General features: G+C 34.5%; 2 protein-coding genes across 3 annotated transcripts in view; one reads left to right on the forward strand and one right to left on the reverse strand.

Moving 5' to 3' along the window:
* LOC145673449 (farnesyl pyrophosphate synthase-like) overlaps positions 1–23,574 on the reverse strand; it is a 127,105-nt gene that overhangs the window by 44,832 nt on the left and 58,699 nt on the right. For both annotated transcript variants that reach the window (XM_081743159.1, XM_081743160.1), the window contains exons 3-4: positions 23,009–23,149; positions 16,480–16,683 (exon numbers count right to left, since the gene is read on the reverse strand). In XM_081743159.1, coding sequence (XP_081599285.1) covers positions 16,480–16,683; positions 23,009–23,149 — 345 coding nt within the window. The remainder of the gene's footprint in view (positions 1–16,479; positions 16,684–23,008; positions 23,150–23,574) is intronic.
* Positions 3,310–7,496, forward strand: LOC145673450 (uncharacterized). Its single transcript, XM_081743162.1, has 2 exons — positions 3,310–4,432; positions 7,309–7,496. The coding sequence occupies exon 1, from the start codon at positions 3,681–3,683 to the stop codon at positions 4,308–4,310; it is 630 nt and encodes a 209-aa protein (XP_081599288.1). The 5' UTR covers positions 3,310–3,680; the 3' UTR covers positions 4,311–4,432; positions 7,309–7,496.

The raw sequence follows: 23,574 nt of genomic DNA on the forward strand, positions 1-23,574 counted from the left end.
AAACTCTTGGATCCATCTTCTATGTCGTTATATTTGACTTGTTAATAGTTGTGCTTGTAACAAAAATTTTATTATAGTAAAGATTGTTTTTATAAGATATACTCTATATTCACCGACGTATAATTATTATTCGTTTTCTTTTCAAAATTAGTTTTCTTTTCTTGTTAAACAATTTCCATGGGAATATATGATGATTTAAGGATATACTTTTTCATCGCACCAACGAATATTTGTTTCCCATGTTAGGTGTAAGATTTAACTTTACTAGAACGAAAGCCGTACTAAACATCAATCTATGCACGAGAATTACTTTCGATCATGGCTAATTTGAGGTAATATTCCGCGTACACAGTGTCTGAATCAGTAGAGTAACTAATTTCCCAATAGTTTTTATCTGATCCTGTTCAATTTATGGTTTTCCATTGCATAATTTCATCTGTTATAGATTCCTTGACGATACTTTTGAAGTTAAATATGGCAATATTAATAGAACTCTGTCAATTGAGTCTATTGAGTTAATATAGGAACTCTGTCCCAAGCCGACTACAGTTTTAGATAGGGTTTCAACTACCTTACTCAAAGTTATGCCAACATGGACCTTGTAATACAGGAATATAATGTTATAAATGTACAAAAATCAGATGCGAATATCCATGGTTTTTAAATATAAGGTAAACAAGATGATGATTAACCATTATTGCTAATAACTACTCGTACCATTGTATTGTGCGTAGTAACAGTAAATAAGTTGCTTATCGCAGTAATATGCCCCACGTAACCTTTACCTAATTTCGAAACAAAGTATGACGTCGTACTCACACTAGTTAAAAGAGACAACCTTTGAACTTGTTACCTCAATCTTGATAAAATTTGATGATGCAAATTTCACGTCAAAAACGTCGGAGAGAATGACGAAACCTAAACCCATTTACTTGATGGCATTATCACTAGGGCAATGAGCTATGAAAGGATAATGAACATCACTCTAGAAGAAATCCCTCATAGATACGTAAAATTATATTTTCAGGCAAGCAACAAAGAGAGGCTGATTTTAATAAGAACCAAATATTACTGATCATTTAAGTATATGTAAACATTAACATTGAAAGAGAAATAATAATAATAATAATAATAATAATAATAATAATAATAATAATAATAATAATAATAATAATAATAATAATAATAATAATAATAATAATAAAATAAAGTAGAGAGTGTTAAACTGTTGGCTATGGTGTGGTGAAGTCTTTACAGGAAGACATTTTGATACGGAATATTACCTGTAAACAACACATCCAAAGGTATTGGTAACGTATAAATCCAATGGACATAATTTATTGTCGAGTTTTGCGTCCCACAATTATGCCTTTTAAAGAAAGTAAAAACTGAATGGTAAGGGACTATAACGCTACGGTGTATGAAAACCTAGTGGTAATTGCCTTTTTATAATATTACTGAACTTTTTGAAGCGCAAAAATTATTTGTCCACTGGTGATATCTTTGAATATGAAATTTAATGTAATATGTATGTATCTACTGTGAAATATGCAAGTTGCTATGTAATATTTTAAAGAATGCATGTATAATCCTTTGACCTTGTCCATTGCCTAATCATAGGCTTAACGACAATTATATATTATATATATATATATATATATATATATATATATATATATATATATTCTATTCTATTATACAAAACACCCTCCACAAAGTGCGATTCGAATTCTCGACTGCCATCGTCATACCTGAAATTACTCGACTACGCCATTCTAGCTATAGTTAGTAGTAATCTCAATTAGTCGTAGTCTGCTTTAGACTTCTAATTGATCCTTCGGTTGAAAACAATAGTAGCGCTGCCTTAATTTCACTTAACTGTATCCAAAAGACTGAACTTACTAAACGCCCCCTATTTTACCAGTGTAAAAAAACTGAATATTAGCGTTTTAAACAGAATAAAAAAGAAAACAAATTGCTGTAGAAGCACCTACTGTATATTTTACAGTATTGATAAATGTTTAAAGGGAAATTTCAGACGCCTTTTTCAATTAAGAGCCACTCGATGTAACACTTTGTAGTATCTTGGAATTTATGTACGGAGAGCGTTTAAGCCAATCGTGACTTTTTTTCTATAGGTTTAAAATCAAATGCCAGGGTGGATATAATGTATGAAGTAGAAACTGGCAATTGGGTCATGTTACTGATATATGACACTCCTTTCGTGTGCCAGTCCAGAGACCATCATTGAAGAACCTGGTCAATAGCGTGAATGTGTACACAGAAGAGCGCGTGGTGATGAAATTTTTAGTGAACGAGTGCATAAAATTTAGCTGATATTTACGGAAGACTTCAGTTGCAATGCAGCGATGACCACTTAAGAGCACTCAGATATTTGAATGGTGCAACTGCTTTTAAAAAAGGAGTCTGTCACTGACAATCCCGGTTGTGCTAGATCTCAGCCTATATTAGTGATCAGTGACGATCGAGGGAACATATCGGCAGTTGCGAGCCTATGACTTGGTTCCTCCCCCTTGCCTAGATCTACTTAAAGATTCCTTGGAAATAGGCTTGTTTCTGTCTTTATTCAGAGCATCACCATCACTATGACTAAGCTGATTTTGAAGTCGGTCAAAAACTCTCTAAATATCCGCCTACTGTTTTCTTTTTTTCTTTTATTTTTTTACACGGTATTAGGAATTGTGGCTAATACACAAATTGTAAACTTCAATATTTATAATTGGAAATAACTGTAAAAAGATTTATTGAAACTTTTTTTTTAAGTATAGGGAGAATAGGAATACGAGTGGCGAGTACCGGATTGGCCAATGTGTCTTTTTTTCCTCCTTTTTGCCGGAGCCCATGCAGCTACAACTTTCACATGGTCCTTGCGCTGGTCCTGTCAGTCATACCTGAGAACATTCAGCCCGTTGAATAACTTATCACTGACGATCGTCGCATAGCCTGTCGTGAAATTGCAAAGATGTGTGATCTGCCAGGAACAGTAAATATAATAGTTCAAGATTATTTGCTGTTCCGAAAACTAAGTACATGCTGGATTCCAAAATACTTTCCCCTTCTTGACAGATACTAAAAAGCTTAAGTGTGCACTGATTTGAAAGATCGCTACGAGAAGGACAGTATTTCCTGGATCACATCATTACATATGACAAAACAGTAATGAAGTATAGCAAGCTGTCCTAGAATGGGTTAGTCATACTAACACATCTTTCTATGCCGAAGCGTTCTACTAGGCAGTACTGTAGCAGGGATTATGTGAAAAAAATAGTAGTAAATGCAATTTCCACTCCTTGAAATGATTTATTTTCCTTTACACAACAAAAGTCCCGGATTTACTTGAACGCCCCTCGTATATGAACTTTATATTACCATTTATTACAATAGTTTAAAGTATCACAAAACCATTGAGAATAACATACATTAAGCTGAATAAAATTAATTATTCCGTGTACCCGGCAGGTCAATAATGTGTAGTCGATATTTTTAGTGCAGATCCATCATCATGAAACAAAGCTGTTTGAATCTAAAGCAAGGAACAACAAGCGAGAAGCAATTTACTGACCACAAAATCATCTCAGGTTATCCAGGATATCCAATAAGGCAATAATACGACTAAAAGTAAATTAACTGCATAAATTCAATTGAATCTGAATTCAATAATGATAACTCACTGTTCTTTTTGCAGGAAGATAATTATGCGGATACCAACAAAAGTAGCGAAAGCCATGAAGATCTTGCACTTACCCCGCAAAGTCTCGTACAAAGTCAACGGTAGCAAACTCAAAGGAAGCAGCAGTGGTTACACATTTGGTAGTAATGGAGATACCTACAGCGGCTCCAATTACGACATCGAATTTGATGGCTACAAAGATTACAAACGGCCTAAAGGTCTAGTTGCCAGTGCATTCGACGATAATAGCTTTGACAATTTAAGCAGTTACAAAGATGAATACAAATCCTTCAATAGTAATCATGGAAGATACAGAGACAGTAGTCCTTACGACCACAGAGACAGTCCCAGTGGGTCGGATGAAGACCGCCACCATAATCCATCCGCTTATCGGAATACACTACCTCCGCCTCCAGGATTTCACTATGGCGGCTTAGGACCTACTCCAGATCCACATATACACAGCCCTGGACCAAGTCCTCCTCCAATGGGTCCTGTAGGCTTTGTACCTGGTGGACCAATGCCTTACACTGCTGCGGGAGCGATGATAGCTCCCGTAATATATGCACCAATATTTCCATACATGTCATACGGATACCCTAGAGCTGGTTACGGATAATACGGAGGGCACTATATGGCCCACCCAGCTTTTTATGGAGCTTACATGGCAGGAGCATATCCAGGTGATAGGGGCTACAGCAACTACCGATGGGGACCACACGGATAACCATTAGTGATAAGGTAAGAGCAGCTGTAAAGTTGGCAGTTTCTCGTTTAAATTCGACCACCAGCTCATTCAATAAATTGTAACAATGGAACAAGATAGAACCAATATACTAACTGAGAAAATTAAAATTTGAATTTTATGTATTATTTTCTCTATTCATGTATTGTAAATACTGTTAAATCTATACAGCAAGTCCGGTAATTTTAGCCAGCTTGGAGTTATGTAAGGTGGATCATACGAACCTTCGGTAGCAAAACCTATCATTAAAAAGTTTTCCTATTTATTCCAGTACGAAAACACCTTTCAATAAAACGAAGGAAGTTCTTTTCTAATGAACTTGAAATCCTTCATGAATGAGAACTTGAGATTAACACTTAAATCTTGAAAATCACGAGAAAAATAATCAAGATTTTGAGTACGGTTCGTGCTTAATTAGTTTTCATATAGTCTTGTGTTTGCATGCATGTTCTTCTTAATTTTAGTAATAGTATCTTAAACATAAAAGTTTACATACGCAAACACTTTTTATTAATAATACGTATGTATATCATTTCCTTCATCTCACACAGCGACTTACAGTAGAATGCTGAAACTGAAAAACCAACTATTAGTTTTAACTGTTTACTTTGGACAGATTTTACTGTTACGTTAGTTGTACAGTCCGCAGCAAAAAACCTGCAACATGAGCATTTAAGTTTATTCTGAAACGACGAAAACTTTTGCTCAAAAATAAGTGTTCAGGGGAGGACGCCGAAGTTTCTTCTGGCATGATTCATGCCACTTAGACGTTATGTTAATTCCCTGCGCTGTTAGGCGTAGTTTCACAATAAACTTACATCCTCACGTTGCAGGTCTTTTGCTGCGGACTGTACAGACGTGTTCAAATTATTAGACTCACGCTCGAAAAATGCAAAGTTGATGTTACAATCCTAATTTCGGAGTTCTACAACATTTAATTTAATGGTTAAATCACCAATATAGGATCCTTCATTTGTTTACTGTACAAAAGAAGTGGTGATATCACCGTTGAAGAGCATATAGCATTAGTGGGGGGAGTTAGTTCTGAATGTGGAGTTTCAGTTGTAGAAAGTTATTTGTGGTTTCCATCAACAAGTTACAGTCTGAAGTGTTGTGGTTGCAGTAGTAAGCAGTTACGACATTCAAAGCGTTGACAGTTTAAAGTGATCGTGACATGTTTATTTGTGTATTAATCTTTTATTCGGTGTATCCTGTAGTCGCGGTATAATGGGAAAAGCCAGACCTTCCTCCGCGTAAAGTGGAAGTTACAAAACACTTCTGACGGAAGAAAGATATACAATAACAACGACAAATTGCTAGTAGAGTTGGGGTAGGGCAAAAATCTGTGAGTAGAGACCCTGTTGCAACGAGCAAGAAGCAAATATGTCAGCAAAATTGGGTTGGGAAGTGTGGGCAAAAACCAAAGCTATCGTTAAGAGGTATCAGGAAACTAAAAAGATTGGCTCTGGGAAACAGAAACAACTTCTAGAGACTTAAGCGTTAAAATGGCTGAGTATGGTGCAGACATTTCGCCTGGAAGTGTTCGAAGGATTCTTTGTGTTGAGGGAATAAAAGCATGCAGGCCAAGAAAGAAAGCAAAAATTACTCCAACAATGGCAAAGAAGCGCCTCGAATGGGCACGAGGCCTAGAACATTGGACTACTGATGATTGGAGAGTAGTCTTTTTTAGTGATGAATCATGTGTCTTCGTGTCTGATGAATGTTCACAATATGTGTGACGCCGACCTAAGAAATTCAAGCTGAAAAGTCTCCAACAAACTATGAAGTATCCTACTTCAGTCGCGGTCTGTGGTGTGATGTCTGTCTTCCGGCCTGAGACTGTAAACAGTGGAGGGAACAATGAAGAATGACCAATATCTATATGTTCTTCAAGAAGAACTGCTTCCACAGACTGCAGTCTGGTTTGATGAAGCACACTTCATCTTTATGCATGATGTAGCCCCACGCCACCAGGCCAAAGTTGTGACAAAATTCTTCGCGGACAACGAAATTAGTGTCCTTCCGTGGCCGGGCAGTAGTTCTGATATGAACCCGATGGAAGGCCTTTGGAGCTTCATGAGGAAAAACTCAAAGAAGAAGCACATTACAAACAAACATCAATATTGATCGAGGAGATCAACAATTTGTCGTATCACGACGCTGAATTGAAGGGAAGATGTGTTAAACTCGTACACAGCATGCCACAAAGGATAAAAGACTTAATAAAGAATAGGGGATTCCATACGAAATAGTAATCTTTGTGTTAGAGATCATTTTCTTGTAAACATTTCAACACATTTTTTGTTTTCAATTGGATATACACACTTTATAGTAATTATATTTGAATATTACGTACGCATTTGTTTTAAATGATATTGAAAAACATGTGCTACACCCACTAGAAATTAGGATAGAGTTACAAAGCAATAATTTGCACTTAAGTTCGAAGTATTTTCTCACATAACATTGTAAGAACAGTAAAATATTCAGAAATTGAATCTTGAGTCTAATAATTTGAAAACGTCTAAGTAGTAAGCTAGAATGAGCAATATTCAATCATAAATTATCAATTTTGGATTTATAGCTTCCAAAGCTACTAGAATGAGCAATATTTAGTCAGAAATTATATCAATTTTGGATTTATAGCTCAAGTATTTCCAATTTGTTTAATATGTAGCAGTTTATCGTTTTTGTTAATCGACTGAAATAAACTTTTCATCGACTCTTTTGAAAGTGTTTTGTTACAAATTATTTTGAAAAACTGGGTAACTTTAAATTTGTCTTGTTTTTCTCAAAAATAGTAATAGCAGTACACATTAATCATTTTTTAAAAATTGTTTTTATTTTTATTTATTTATTTTTCTTCTTTCAGTAACAACTAACGTTCAGTCACCAAAGAAGATCTCAGGTAAAACGCAAGATTATGAAGTACAACCTGATTTGCTTTGTAACATTACAAAATTTACCTCTTGTGTTATACACAAATAATAAATGTATATACATAAATATTGTAATTTTGATTTATTGTAGCTCAGTTGCTAGGGCTAAATTACCTTCAGTACATCGATGAAGAAAAAAAAAAGAAAAAAAAGAAAAAAGAAAAAATAGGAACAAAAGAAAAACAAAAATCTGTCAAGTTGTCCGCTTTTAGTAGTACTGAAAATTTGTCAGCAGAAGTGGCCGCCTTGCAGATAATAGCTGTTTGCAAATCCAAGGGCACTGACACGCGAGAACTGCTAACGCTTAGTTATACATAGGAACGACTCTCAAGACTTTTGGTATATGAACTTCGAATATTGATATTCCGTTACATCATAAAACTGCTTCGATGGGTCTAAAACCGATGGCATAAAGTAATAAAGTCATCTTCGTCTTTTTATATTAGCGAATAATGATTTTACAAAGGAGATCATTGACGCCTCCAAAGTTCTGAAGAGGGAAGTGTTTTTAGAAACCTATAACTTCAATAACAAGTATGTGTTTGAATATGGTTTTAGTGTTCATTACTGTTCAGAATATTTGTTTTTAATCCTACACCAATAATAATGTCTAAACAACAGCACCACATGCAACAAGCATCATACTCCATATACACTGTTTACGAGGAAGGATTGACCACTTCATTTTTTGCTAATTTTCTTAAAATTTCGTTTGATTTTCTTTTACAATTTATTCCTGATTCGAAATCCTACGCTCTTATAATGACTGTTCTATTGGTAAGTTTCGAACGTCGACTGTATATATTTTGAGACTTTTGTATATAAAAAAAAAAGGGGGGGGGGCTTTACGAGTCCTAGCATCTCCTACAAATTTGGTTAACAACATATTAGGAAATTTAGATTCGAGTTATGAACTTGAAAGCATTTTTTTAAAGGGGGGGGGGGGGCAGACTTTCAGGAACATTTCTCAAAACTTTTAATTAAAATATTCATTACTGAATACAACGAGACACCCATATTTGAAGTGAAATTCGAGCTTATGTTTAGTTCATATGAATGTAACATGAAGTAATTTCTTTTTAGGTTTTCCTGTTGAGTAACAGCAATTAATTCTAGCATATATTAACTACCCATTAGCAGGCTTGAAAAATATTAGTAAGTTAATACAAATTATGCCAAGTATTCATCTCATTAGCTATCCTTTAGTAGTTAAACGGAGATCCTGTGAAGTAGGTACTAGTTACAATTCAGGCTCACTGAAATTCTGATACTGATTTCCCTGACTTCTGCTGAATTTCAGTGACTGATTACTAAATTCTGCTTGACCCGCGACACCGAGAACACTATCATTTATGGATAGTTTAGATTTTTTTTTTTTAATCAATCTACACCATTCCCAAAGCCGTTCAACGTTCTCCTCTATCTCTTAAATGCAGTGTTTCTTACTTTCTTATTGAAAATACTTATGGGTCAAATTTCCTGTATTTGGAATACGGTAAAATATTACGTAGTATCAAACAATAATTATACACTAATGATATCTTTAATATCTCAGAATTCTGAAGACAAACATAAACAAGTAAACATGTATCAACAGTGTGGCCTATTTCTGATCGTTTACAATCAACAAATCCATTTTTTTTTTTTTCTGTAGCATCTGATTGTTTATATAATTTATTAATCTGTTAAAGCTTAAGTTTTAACACCTTTCGGTGCCCTTCAAATTTGTTTGCTTTAACAGATATTTTTTCAGCCTTCCTCTTATAATCATCTTTTTAAATCTGCCTTGATTCTTTGAAGTGTCTTGTATCTTCTGTGACCAGCTCGAATGTTTGTTAGCATCGCTTGAATAACAGGAACTTTCTGAATATTTTCGTGAAATCTGTACTTTTCACTGTCTTCTGAGCAACGAAACTATGTTCATCTAAACTTCTACAAGTAAGTTTATACTTTTAGTTTTAAATCATCTCACAATTCCGAATGAAATATATTTTGTACGATCATCGTAGAAGACTAAAATAATTATCAAGTTTTAAAGATGGACACGCATTTTCTAAAAATATTCTGAAGCTCAATTCAAAGGTGGAATAAGCTTTATTAAAAAGCAACTTACTGTTACATTCAATTTTCATTTTAGAGACTGATTATTCCAAAGACAAAGTGAAAAAAAAAAAAAAATTGTAAAATATAGCACATTTCCCTGATTTTCGGCAGATTTTGAGGCAATTCCTTGACTTTCTAACCCAGTGTGAGCCTTGTCATCTCTATAATGATGCATTCCCGTACAATTTTATTCAGCAACTAAATAGTTTCTTTGATATATATATAATATTAGTTGATTTATTAAGATTTGACAAGACTTTACGTGTAAGTTTTATTAGTTCTACAAAAGTTTACTGTAGTTAAAATCGAGCAGGATAAATGAATAAAAAGAAAACTACCTGCTTTCGACACATTTCTGTCTACCAACGACCTGTTTCCTTACGCGTGGTGACGCTTACGGAGTGAAATACTATATTTACGAAAGCTTCTTCTTCTTTTTTTTTTTTCGTTTCATAAACAATACTTTAGTTTCTTTCTACAACAATATCAACAGTGCAACTCTTGTTTAGAATACTTCTATTTATAAAACAGAGGGAACGTTGTATACAAAAGCTAGATACAAGTTTAACGTTGATCGTGGGTAAAAGATCACAAAGAAAAAATATATATATTATGTTTACCATGGTCAACAGGTCACAAAATATCTTTGTGTCAAACCTACTCACACAAAAAATGATATTTAATCTCTAACGTGTTATCTTCAACTCTCGAATACACAAACAAGTCGAACATCCAACAACGTCAAAAAGCTACATGTCACAAAGTTTAGTAACTTTGTAAAACCAGATTCTGCCAACACCATAACTTTATTAGATAAACTTTTGATTGCTTTACGTTTTGTTCCCGTCACTATTTATTTTGTAATTCATTATAAGCATTATTGAAAATACTAGTTTCGACAGTAGCGTATAAAGAATTTCGTCGTGTCGGAGTTAGAGCACTCAATTTCATTCGCTTTTAGGACAAGTGTAATTTTATGGACATTTATCATAATATACTAAATATTTATTTTTCCGTAATATCTTGATTTCAGTATGAGTGAGGTTAAATCCTCAAATATTCCTCTTTCCGTACACTACTGAGTTGGGATAACGAGTATTGATAGTCAATGACATGATGAATATTTTGAAATAGAACCTTATGGACTTTTGCTGAGCTTTTCACGTATATATAGCGTGGTCCGGAAGTGGACGTACCCCTAATTGGTGCTTTCTGACGGTTTTAGGTTTTACCCACATTTGTTTGGTAACATTGCTTGGCATTTTCTGGCAACATGTGATACGGCAGGATGGAGCACCAGCGCACATCACGATTCACGTGAACAATTACTTGAATCAGACGTTTCCTGGCCACTGGATTGGACGAGTTGTGCATCTTCACCAGCTCCCTCTGTCTTGCCTCCAAGAAGTCCCGATCTGACAACACCAGACAATGCTCTCTGGAGCTTCATAAAGCAACAAGTAAGAAACACTCGACATCACACAACGCAGTAATTACGAGCAGTTGTGGAACACGCCTTCACCCTCGTGATTCCGGAGTATCTCTGCAAAACATCTGCGAGAACTTGGCGCAGAATTCGGCTTGTTACGACATGGATAGTGATCAGATCGATGTTTATGACTTAAAACTCTTAAAGACTTCAAGCTAACTGTGTACAGACATTCTACCGTAATTAACACTATACTGTTGAAACTAAAAGAAGAAAAGGGGTGGGGGGAGTGTTCGCCAACTTCTCAACCACCCTGTACATCCATCTGTGATAAAATGAGCCCATTCATATTTTAAAACTTTCTGCATACAGGATAGTTAGAGATTTTGTAAACAGCTGTACAGCTACAGTACCATTAACTTCTTCCAAAACTTCTGACGCAACCAAGTACATGTTTGTGGGCTCCAACACCTTGAAAATTTTAATTAGAAACATTAGGAAAATGACCTACCCCAACACTGCATGTTTCATCAACTGAAATCCATATAATCGTCATCAACACTTTCACAAATTTGGTTAACAGTTCTGTTATAATATTATCAACGTAAGTCTTTCTCAAAGACGGTTCGCTTGGAAGGAACATCGGCACCAATCACAGCATCATAGAAATCAGTGGCGGCGCTACAGGCGGTGAGGTGAGGCGACCGCCACCATAATATTTCTTCTCGCTTCGCCTACGCCTCCATTTCTCTACGTATGTATGTATGTATGTATGTATACAGTGGCGGATCCAAGGGGGGGGGCTATAGGGGCTATAGCCCTCCCCCTTGACGCTCAGGTATACACTGGATAAAATGGACTTCAATCCTGTTTTACACTGGATAAAACGGTAAAATATGGTTTAGCCCCTCCCTTGATCATATCCTGGATCCGCCCCTGTATGTATATATGTATGTATGTATGTATTAATAATAATAATAATAATAATAATAATAATAATAATAATAATCATAATTATAATAATAATAATAATAATAATAATAATATGCACAACCGATAGTAGTAATATTCAAAGCAAAATAAGTGTGGTCGCCTCGCCTCCTCAAAATTTTTCATGCGTCTCCTCTTGTCTCCCCCTACTATCACGTGCCTAGCGCCGCCCCTCATAGAAATAATTCGCAAGACTATTATACTGTATTACACGACAAGAATTTGTAAATGTTTGAATAGTGTCTGCATCTTCACATTATCTGATTTGAGTGTCTCTGTAGATTAAAATTTTGCATTGCTTAATATACCACGCGACAGAATGAAGTTTTTCCGCAGAAAACAGTTTTACACAACTTACATGTTAAATATGCATATTTATAGCAGATCATATACTCTGTATTATTTTGCCAGTCTCGTTCCAAAGCTGACGAGATTGAGAGAGAGCAATTTCACGTAATGTATGGTTTTATTGGTTAATTCTAGTTAATTTCTTCATTTGTTTCTTTTTATTTTTTTATTTTTAAACTGTATAGTTGTTTTTGTATATTCCCTTGATCCCTTGTCGGAAAACACAACCAATTCCCGAAATACAGGAAAAGGTTTTCCACATGAAAAAGGTGGTAGAACAATAAAGCTATTTTTTTTTTTTTTTTTATTCGACTTCCAAGCAATGTTATGCCAAAATATGGGAAGTCTTCCAATACGGCTATACCCGTCCGTCTGACCGACTGTCTGTCTGTCAACAAATATTTGAGCAAAAATGGTAAGGTTATCACTTCCGTATCAACGCTGATCTAAAGCAAAGATAGTAAGAGACAAGAAGTATTTTTTGATATACATTCAGCGACCAACGAACTCTGTCTATTTCTATCCAATATCCCTCTATCACAACCGGAAGTTACAGATCTACTACCTCGGGTTTCGTTACTGAATTCGCAGAGTTTGAAAAAATGTCACAAGAAAGTCACTTGCTTTCTCTTACTGTAACATTGTTCTCCAGATAACAATATGACAATTACACAGTATAAAGAGTTATTACGCTAAATCATTTAGCTCTTCGTTGATTCCAAGTAGTGGAAATGTTAAAGACATCACATTTATTTTTTTATATTTTAAAACAAAGATCTGTTTTCTACGTGTTTTCGAGCCTTCAGGTTATAGCCTTTTCAAATAAATTGTTATGTAACGAGGAACATAAACGGAAGATCGAGAAAGGCTACACCTATATGTACTTTGTAAGTCACGTGCAAAACCCGGAAGTGTAAATCAGATAAATCAACAGGTATGTATTTTTTTTAAAATGTAATATTCTTCCATTACAGTATACATCATTCTCAAACTAAACCGGAGCCATGATAGTTACATAACAAGCATGTTATGGTTACAATCCCTCGAGCATATGAATAATCACATCTGGCTACGCCTGGACATCAACAATATTCCAAATGGAAGCATACAATAATTAGAAAACCACGCGGTATTTCGAAACTACAAGAAGTATAGGATGACCCATATAAAATCTATCCCATTTCACGACATTTTCATTTTCTTTCTTCCTAATCGCGATGACTGCGTGAAGTCATCCGAATTATCCAGCGTCGATACTACAGGATCATTGAGGTGCTTAGACGACCTGGAAACAATTCATACTCTCGTGTGAGGATGAAGAAAGACCTCCCTGAACGGCCTCACATGCCACAATTAAGTTCAGACACCTAAACTTACACCAGATCTAGGGAAGCTGTCAGCTAAGATACTATGATTTCTAGAATGACAATCAGGCAACCTGGAACTTTTCTACAAAATGTGAGTTCTCCCGTTTACCAGGAAATAGGCAGTAGCACATTTGCCACAAAAGATAAATCATGTAATGTGATCAACTCTAGATTCATGGTGTTGACAAAACAACTAGTTAATGGAGTCTCTGAAACAAATATAGCTTTATTAGTATGAAAAAAATTAAATCATTTAATGAAAGTTCACTGATAGTTGTAATATAGTTCATTGCAATGTTAGCATTAAATTTTCAGTAACATTCTCAAAATATATACTGAAACTTTCTGCAAAGTGCTTGCTATTCTTCCACTAATACCCCTTAACGGATTAATCTTTTAAAAAAATCCTTCGTCATTTCAAAAACACTGACAAAAAGTGGTTTAAGAGATTTATATGGTAAGATCATGCAGGCTATCGCCCACTCATTATTGGCTAAAAGCTTCGTCATTGATATTTGTATTAACTTCTGCAATACAAACATATACTGAAGTAAGTAGGCTATGATCCTCCGAAGAAATTGATTTCATATCCATTCCAAAGCCGATCTGCTAATGTCCAGTATGTATAATCCGATATAACTAACTCACTCACTCACTCACTCTACGGCCTATAGAACCCGGAGGTTCAATGCTGAGTCCACAAAAGCACTCCACTGACTTCTATTCTTAGACAACTGGATCCAGTTTCTACTTTGTATTCCTATTTCTGCGAGATCCATCTGAATATTATCCTCCCGTCTGCGCCTAGGTCTTCCTAATGGTCGTTTTCCGACTGTTTTTCCAATCAAGACTTTGAAAGCGTTGCTACTTTCTTCCATCCTAGCTATATGACTTGCCCACCTAAGCCTCCTAGACTTGATGATCCTAACAATGTTTGTTAAACCGTATAAATTATGTAGTTCCTCGTTATGAAGTTCCCGCCATTCCCCATTCCCGTTTCTCTTGGGTCCGAATATTCGTCTCAGGATCTTGTTCTCAAATACTTTCAGTCTATGTCCTTTCCTCAGAGTAAGCGACCATGTTTCGCAACCATACAGAACTACAGGCATGATTATCGTTTTATATATTTGAAGTTTCAAATTCCTCGACAGAATTGACGACAAGAGATTTTGAACTGAATAATAACACGAATTCCCTGCTTTTAGTCGACATTTAATTTCTCCGTGAATATAATTTTCGTCTTTTAATATTGATCCTAGATATTTGAAAGTATTCACTTTATCAAAAATATTATTTAATATTTTAACGCATCCATAATTTACCGTATTACGGTCCCGACGCACTTACATGTATTTAGTTTTCTCTGCATTTACTTCTAAACCCATGTCCTTGCAAGCGTTTAATAAGATCTCTGCATTTCTTCCTATTGTTGTTCTATCATCCCCTATTAAATTTACATAAGCACATGACATAACCTGGTGAATACTGTTCAACTCTAGGCCCTGGTTGCTATCTTTGATTTTCCTTATAGCGTATTCCAGAACAAAGTTGAATAATAATGACGACAACGCATCTCCTTGTTTCAGGCCCTTTTCGAAGTGAAAGCTCGTGGACAAAAGAATTCCTACCCAGACTTTACTTTGGGATTCATTTAAATACATCTTAATTAATTTAATTAGATTTCTCGGTATTCCAAGTTCAGTAAGAACGTTGTATAATGTTTCTCTCCTAACCGAGTCATACGCCTTTCTAAAATCAATAAATAATTGATGTACCGGGGTATTGTATTCCCACTTTTTTTCGACTATTTGGCGAATGGTAAATATTTGGTCGATAGTTGATCGATTTCGTCTAAATCCGCACTGATAATCTCCAATAATTTCATCTGCGTATGGGGTCAATCTTGCTAACAGAATATTTGAAAGGATTTTATAGGATGTTGAGAGAAGAGAAATGCCTCGATAATTATTACAGTCAGTTTTGTCACCTTTCTTGTGAATTGGAACATTGATTCTTTCCATTCTTGTGGCAATTCTTCCTTGTTCCAGATAAGGAGAATAAGTTCGTGTATCTTGTTCCACAATTTTTCGCCTCCAACTAAAATTAACTCAGCCGGAATATCGCCTACACCCAGAGATTTGTGTTTCTTTAATTTCTTTATAGCGGTTTCTACTTCTATTCGGTTGGGTTCTAGAATATACTTTTCTGTGGTGTGCATCTCCTTTTCTCCACGCACATTAGTTTTTGGCTGCATGTTCAGCAAATCGTCAAAGATCCGATATAATAAAGTGAAAAATGTTTCTTATCTAAGCTGCGAAATATGTTGGTTTGAATTTTTGCAAGGCTTTATGTTTGTAGCCCATTTCCCACAATTCCAACTAGGGATGGCCAATTCCGGAATTTTTACTTTCCGAAATTCGATTTCGGAAAGAGAAATTTCCGATTCCGAAAAATTTTGGCCATCCCTAATTGTGATTAAATTTTCTCGTCACAACCAAGGCCCTATCTAAAGGAGATGGGAAATATTGGGAGATCACAAATTCTTTCCCTAAACTTTTTACGTGTATATTAGAAGTTTTGAACTGAGTGAACTAGAATAAATTTACAACAATAAAACCTTCCTGTAAGATTCTGGCTACAACATTCCTTTTACGTTCAGCAGACTTTACGAAATTACTTTATCCAAACGATGTTACAAGAAAATTCTTGTTTTAATGGTTAGTAATAGTGGAAAGGAGGCAAAATAGCCCCAGACACATTTTTGAGATTGTCAAGAGATCTTATTCAAACACTGAAATACTGAACTATTAAAGTATATTCTTCTAGCAACATCTTTTTCCAATAAAAAATATAAGCAATTTACTTACGTCGTGAAAGAGTTCTAGTACATCTACGTAATATGGCTTGTCTCGGAAATGCCTTCGCAACAACTGATAAATGCCAGTTTGCAATAAAGCTGCATCATTGAAGGCTACAATTCCTTGGTTGGCCTCTTTGTACCAACACGGTTTCCCACGACGAGTTTCAGCACCATCCAATGTATCTTGCACCACTAGCAACGACGCATGCAACTGAAATAAATAAATTAAAAAAAAATACTCAGAAATTAAATAACTTACATTTGTATAATGTTTGATAGCTATTGATGTTTATTTAGTAACAAAACGAAAGTATAAAGGAAATTTATAATTTACGTTATGCAATGGAAAATTTTGCTTGGCACATAGTGATTGCTTGGTCATAAAACCACGTAGAAATATTCAAATAACACTCAAAGCAAAGATTTTGCCTAATGATAAATTAGTACATTAGCCATGCAGACACAATGAAAGCTTAAAAATTTTCTAGATTTATTTTAACGCTGTTTAGTGTGCATGGTATCTTTGATTTTTAACGAACTGATTCATCTGGTGAATTATTTTCTCTTTTCTTCGGAACTAACTAGAACTGTAGTGATGCGATCAATGTTTCTTCCAGACAAGTTTTTTTTTTGCCCCCCCCCCCCCGGAGGAGACCAAAATAATACGTCTATAATGTAATAATAAATAGAATAGTACCATCCTCCCGGAATACTAAGTGTGCCCCCGGAACATTTCGTCTGAAAGAACGACTGGATTCGGTTGTATTGATTTTTTCTTAGTTTAGTTAAATGTTCCTTAATTTTTCAAAATGCATTTGCATTAGATAAATACACAATATATATAAATGAATTGATTTGAAAAAGAAATTTGTAAACTCAAATTATTAAAATTCCAGCTCATTTCAAAGAAAGCAGAAAAATAATTCCTAACATAAATCAATGGGTTAAGAACACATATGGTGCAGGTATTGAAGATCGCTAAGGTTTTCTGTTTACCTTAGTTTCGTATTGAAAAATCAAGAAAGTAAGAAAACGAAACTTTAGTATAGTTACAAAACTCAAATACTAGTACATATCTAAGCTACAATTTCTGTGACAAATGTTATTGTATATTGTGTTTGCTAAAGGATGTGCCTTGCACAAGTGCGATATGTAATCGCAATTGAATTTATCTTAGTTCGTGTGGGGAGGCAGGAATCAACTCCGGTTTCCCCATGGAAGTACGCTTAGAATAAATTAGAGATGCAAAAAAGCCGGCTTTTTTGAATCGATGGTTTTTTTCACATAAAAAGCCGGCTTTTTTGGAAAAAAACCGAGAATTTTGGAAATTTTGGCTTTTTTCATTTTCATGATTTTTCTATCCAAATAGCTTTCTTATAGTATATTCTATAGTTAGATAAGATTTCCACGACCTGAATGCCATATTTAGCTCTGTAATTCACCATCAAGATGGATGGAGCACATATTTTACGAATTAAAGCTAACATGAAGAATGTAGTATTTGAGGGCAATTTTACAGGTTATTTAACTTTATTTTAACTTTTGAGTTATCGACATTTTTTTTTCCTTCTCTAGATCATTTTAGTTTGTCATCCGTGTTTCATTTCTAAGAGCTTAGTACTCCAGCTTCTAGCACGAAAGTTAAACTTACGTTTTTCTATATATCCGTCAAAGCATACGTTTTTCAATATGTCCGTCAAACCGTATTTGCACATTTCTGTTATACTGTAGTTGTGCAATGATTTAGCAATAATTTTCCAGATACAACCCTGAATACCAATTTATACAAATAATCAATAGCGGATTTAGAAAAGTACTTTGGGAGGGGTTTCTCTGATTGTTTCGTTTTCTAAAAAGTCCTAATTTTATTTGGGAGGTGCTTGAAGTTTATGAGTACAGGCATAACTAATATTTCGTTTCGTTTATATGTTTAGCAATAATCTTCCGGATACAACCTTGAAGATCATTTTATACTGAGAATCAGTGGCGAATTTAAAAAAGTGTTTTGGGAGGGGTTTTCTTACTACTAATGTTTAGTTTTTCTAAACATTCGTAATTTTTATTTGACGGGAGCTTAAAGTTTATGAGTAAAGGCATAACTAATAGATATTTCGTTCGTTTTAGACATTCCACAACTTTGGAGAACAGGCTTCAGTCCGAAAGACCGATCCTCTAACCTTCGCAAAACCGTCACTGCTGGTAATTAGTAATAATAACGATTTAAAAACAATAAGAAAGGAAGTCGGCCAACTCCTACACTCCTAGTCGGCCAGTACACGCACTATTTCTACATTCTCAGATGGAATGAAGGAAGGCTTTGTCAGAATGGTCGAATGCTGGGTTGAATCCCGGACTTCCCGATAGAAGCGCAAAAGCCAACCACTCAGTCACGTTTGTTGTGCAGTTGTATTTAGCTTAACTTAAATATATTCCGTAGTTTTTTTTTTTTTTTTTTTGTTTTTTGTTCCGTAATGATATGTTGAATCCCTCTTGTTAAAAATTCAGAAAACTTGAGGACTGGGTAAACCGTGATGGTGGTCAAGGGCGCCCATGTTGTGGTTTCCAAGGAGGGGAAGTATAAGCGACGTTTCAAAAATAGTTTCAAATTTTGCTGTAACTAATGTAAAAATCCTATTGGATTTTCAATATTCTGAAGTACATTTTCCTCTAGGGGGGGCAAGCGCCCCCTTAACCCCCCTGATGGGCGCCCTTGATGGTGGTTATAAAAAACTTGACTGTAGAATTTCAAGAATATACAGAACCATGTGCAGCCTTTAATTGTATCATACAAATCTAAGTATTTCTCTTATGTTTTATTTTAATTTTATTTTGTTTCAAAAAGAGGGTATGGAATATTTTGAAGTAAAAATACTACATACAATTTTGCTATAGTTATTTGTGTATTTTTTGAAAGAAGTTTTTACTCTTAGGGTTGGCTCGTTTACACCAGCTGTTTTTTTTAAATAACTGGTTTAAACTATAATAAAAAAATTAAAAGAACAAAAATGCGAATCGTGTGAACTTCATAGTGACGTTTCACATGTCAAACCATCTGCATTAGTCTTATTTCCTTTTCACCTTTTAATCAAGGTGTCCCATGTTCAATTGTCGGTCGAACCACAACCCTTCTTTCATGTGTAAACCAAGTACTCTTTCGGATGTCACTTTAAGCGAAAGTCTTCTCCTTGATAACCTCGGTATTACGTAAGGATGTTAAGCCTAAACATACAAAACGAAACCAAATTATATATTTCTGCATGCCTGTTGTTTTATAAAGAAGCGAAGGTTGCTTAAATATATTGATTGAAATTGGTAAAATTTATCGATTGCCTACTTAGCTTCCAACATTAGCTTGGATTGGACTTTCAATGATACCTACATACTAAATTTGTAATTTAATACCTCAGTTTTAGAAAAATAAACACACTGCTGAACAAGACTGCACTTATTTAATATAAAAACACATTTACACGTGACGTTTCGATCTTCTATCCAAGATCCTCATCAGACGTACACTCACGTCTGATGAGGATCTTGGATAGAAGATCGAAACGTCACGTGTAAATTTGTTTTTATATTAAATAAGTGCAGTCTTGTTCAGCAGTGTGTTTATTTTTCTGATTTTATTCGCAAGACGTTGACTATGATTGTGTGTCACTCAGTTTTAGCGTACTGATTATAATACGTTGACCTTTAAATTTTACATGCAAATTAAATTTTACAGGATTTTCCCGTTATTGTTTTACATTTAAAAGAATGACGGGATTTTCCCAATGGCTAGGGTGGGAGTTTCTCAATTTAAGAAATTTAATGACCGGACTTCTTTAAGCTTATGGGACCTCTTCCAGCATAACCCCGTTGTTGAATAATAACACCAAGGCAAAACAAACTTATTTCTGTGAATATGTAATACAAATACATAAAGCAAAATATCTAAATCAAAAAACCTGGTTTAAACCCCAAAAAAAGCCTGGTTTAAACTGCCCCCCCAAAACGGGTTTTTGGCATTTTCAGAAACAACGATGGTTCTTGCCAACTCTGCTTACTTTTGTATATAGGAGGTTAAAATGTGTTTATTATATACATTGGTTAATCCTTTGGAATTCATAATGTAAAAATGTTGAAGTAAAATTGTTTAAAATATCTTTTCGAAATTCATGGTTTACTTTCGAGGTTTTATATTCTTATCGGCATCAACCACTAATTAAATGACTTTCTGTGTTATAGAGAAGCGAAACAAAGTCTGCTTTATCGATTTAAAGCAGAATTTTGAAAAAAGCCCAAAATTTCCCAAGCAAAAAAGCAAAGCAGAAAAAACCGAGTTTTTTTTTTTTTCCAAAAAAGCCGGTTTTTTTCCGAGCCCTTGCATCTCTAGAATAAATACTGCCTACAACTGCACATTTTCTTGACTCAATGCACGCACATACAGGAAGTGATTTAATAGGCACAAAGCTCCAACTGTCTTCACTCGTAAATATTTCCGTGGAGCTCCTTCGGACTAAGCAGTTAGCGTATGCGTCTTTGGCGTGGGAGACTCGGATTCGATTCCACGCGGGAGTTCATGTGGTTTGAATTCCACGTTAAGCTGCAGGTCCACGTCTCATATAACTTTGCTGCTGAAAGGGACGCTAAACTAAAAATCAAATCAAAGTTTTCCTCGGATCTCTTATCTTACAGCGGTGAACCCCGAAGCCGCTTTAGCATGAGAATTGAATCAGAAATAAAGCCCTACCTTATCGGGATAGAACTTAACAAATTTATCTCAATTCTAGAAAAAAGCATGAATGCACTGTGTCAACATTTAAGTATTACATTTTTATCTCAAGTTGAAGAAGTAACAATAAAAGAAAGTTTGCGTATACTATATAATTATGATCAAATACATCAACGTGAGCCTTTTCCTTATTACGAAAATTCTCAAAATCAAGAATTCTTCTATAGCGCTAACTTATTTTCTTTTTCTTCATTAATATTTACACAAATGACTGCAATTTTCTGAATCTAGGTTTATATGCAATAATTGCTATGACAAAACCTGCAGCATAAAGATAAATAATATAATAATCATAAAATTATGAACTTTTAACAGTAAAATATAAATTACCTAAATATTTGATACTTATGTTCGGGAAGTTATATAGTGTGTTAAGCTAACAGTATTGCCAACCCAGATGAGTTATAACCGACTGGATTTTACGTTACATTGTAAATAAGTTTCTATGTATTTCGCTGTATTTGTACCAAGCTACATTGAATGCTTGTTTTATCCCAGATACACTTATGTTCATATTTTATACATACATATTATATATATATATATATATACATACATATTATATATATATATATATATATATATATATATATATATATATATATATATATATATATATAGAGAGAGAGAGAGAGAGAGAGAGAGAGAGAGAGAGAGACATATCGCAAACAAATACATATTTTTAATTTCATATTTTAATACTCGAATATAATGATCCTAAAAGGATTCACATAAAAATAATTACCACTCGATTATGGAAAATATCTGTAATACATCAGCAGTATAGGCGCCCGAACAAAATTTTCTAGGGGGGAGACATCTCCTTGGTTGCTGTATTTGGCATTTTTTATTTGTATTAAGAAAATCTTAAGAAATTTAAGTTGTTTTCGTGAGCCTGGAAGGGGGAACCCGGGCCACACCTTGCCCCCCTCTTCGGGTGCCCATTATTAGCAGCAAAGAATGTTGGGCCAAAGTGGAATAATCAAACTGTTTGATTATCATTTGATAAGTTTTGCTCTAAGACAATATTTGAGGCTGCCTTATCTCGAAAAGGTAGTGAAAGTGCTTTCTAGTTTCAAAAAGTATAGTTTTTTCCATTGGCAGAGCTGTCTCGTCTCGCATCGTATCACGAAAATTATGTCTCGTTGAGTGGACAATATTATATGTTTTAATCGAACAACCAATATTTGCCTACTAACGCCCAATGTTTCAAAAAGGCCCAAGTTAAGGCGTAATTAAGTTTAATAACGCAAGTAAGGGTGTAGTTAATATATTATATCTACTTATTACTTATTTTGACTTATCACTAATTGTGTTAAACACGTTTCTCACTTCACGATTCAAGACTTTAGTTATCCTGAATTTTTTAAAGAAGACAAATCCCTTTCCTACATTCCTAAAGATATTACATTTTTCCAATATCTATATAATAATAATAATAATAATAATAATATTAATAATAATAATAATAATAATAATAATAATAATAATAATAATAATAATAATAATAATAATAATAATAATAGCATCACTTATTCGATCATCAATATCATCCGACGTAAGTCAATATCAAAATAGTACAATGTATTAAAACATTACCGAAATTTACACTACTTCACTCATGTAGTCAATATTACATGTACGAATTTAGTACATTAACTTAAATTAACATTGTAAGGGTTAACATTTTCTATACCATGTGTTTTGCAAAGTACAGTATTCAAACTTGACAAACTTATTCTATGATTTAATTAATACTTACCATTTCAAGCGCCCATCCCATTATGTGAACCAGTCTGAGATGGTCTGGTGTGAGCATGTCATCTGATGCCAACATTTTATAGGACAATAGTGTACCTAAGCCTCTGTTCTTTTTGCCTCCTGTCACATTGTACTGGAGAACCTGCGAACACAAAAATCAACCAATCACATCAAAACTAAAAATAATTAAAATACAATTTTGGAACTCATGTAGCTTTATAATGTATGTATCACGATGGATTAACCCTAACTAAAAGCAAATATCTATTTCTGTAAGAAAATGTGTCAGCAATATTCAATTACGATTATCCCGCAAAACTTAAAGCCTGCTATCTACGATGCACATGGAACGTTTAGACACTGGGTCAGCTGTGGTTATTTCAGATTAGTCTAGTCGATTTGCGGGATCTGAGAATCAGTAATGATTTCACAAGATTTTCTCGGGGGAGGGGTGATTTCAATACATTAGGGATGAAAAGTATTATTACGAAAATACTGGAAATCTACATTGAGGACGATAGGATGGTCCTGAGGTGAATTTCATGGATGTGGAAAGGAAATCTCCCG

The sequence above is a fragment of the Thermobia domestica genome, chromosome 16 (assembly GCF_964235325.1).
Source record: "Thermobia domestica chromosome 16, izTheDome1.hap1.1, whole genome shotgun sequence".
Taxonomy (NCBI): domain Eukaryota; kingdom Metazoa; phylum Arthropoda; class Insecta; order Zygentoma; family Lepismatidae; genus Thermobia; species Thermobia domestica.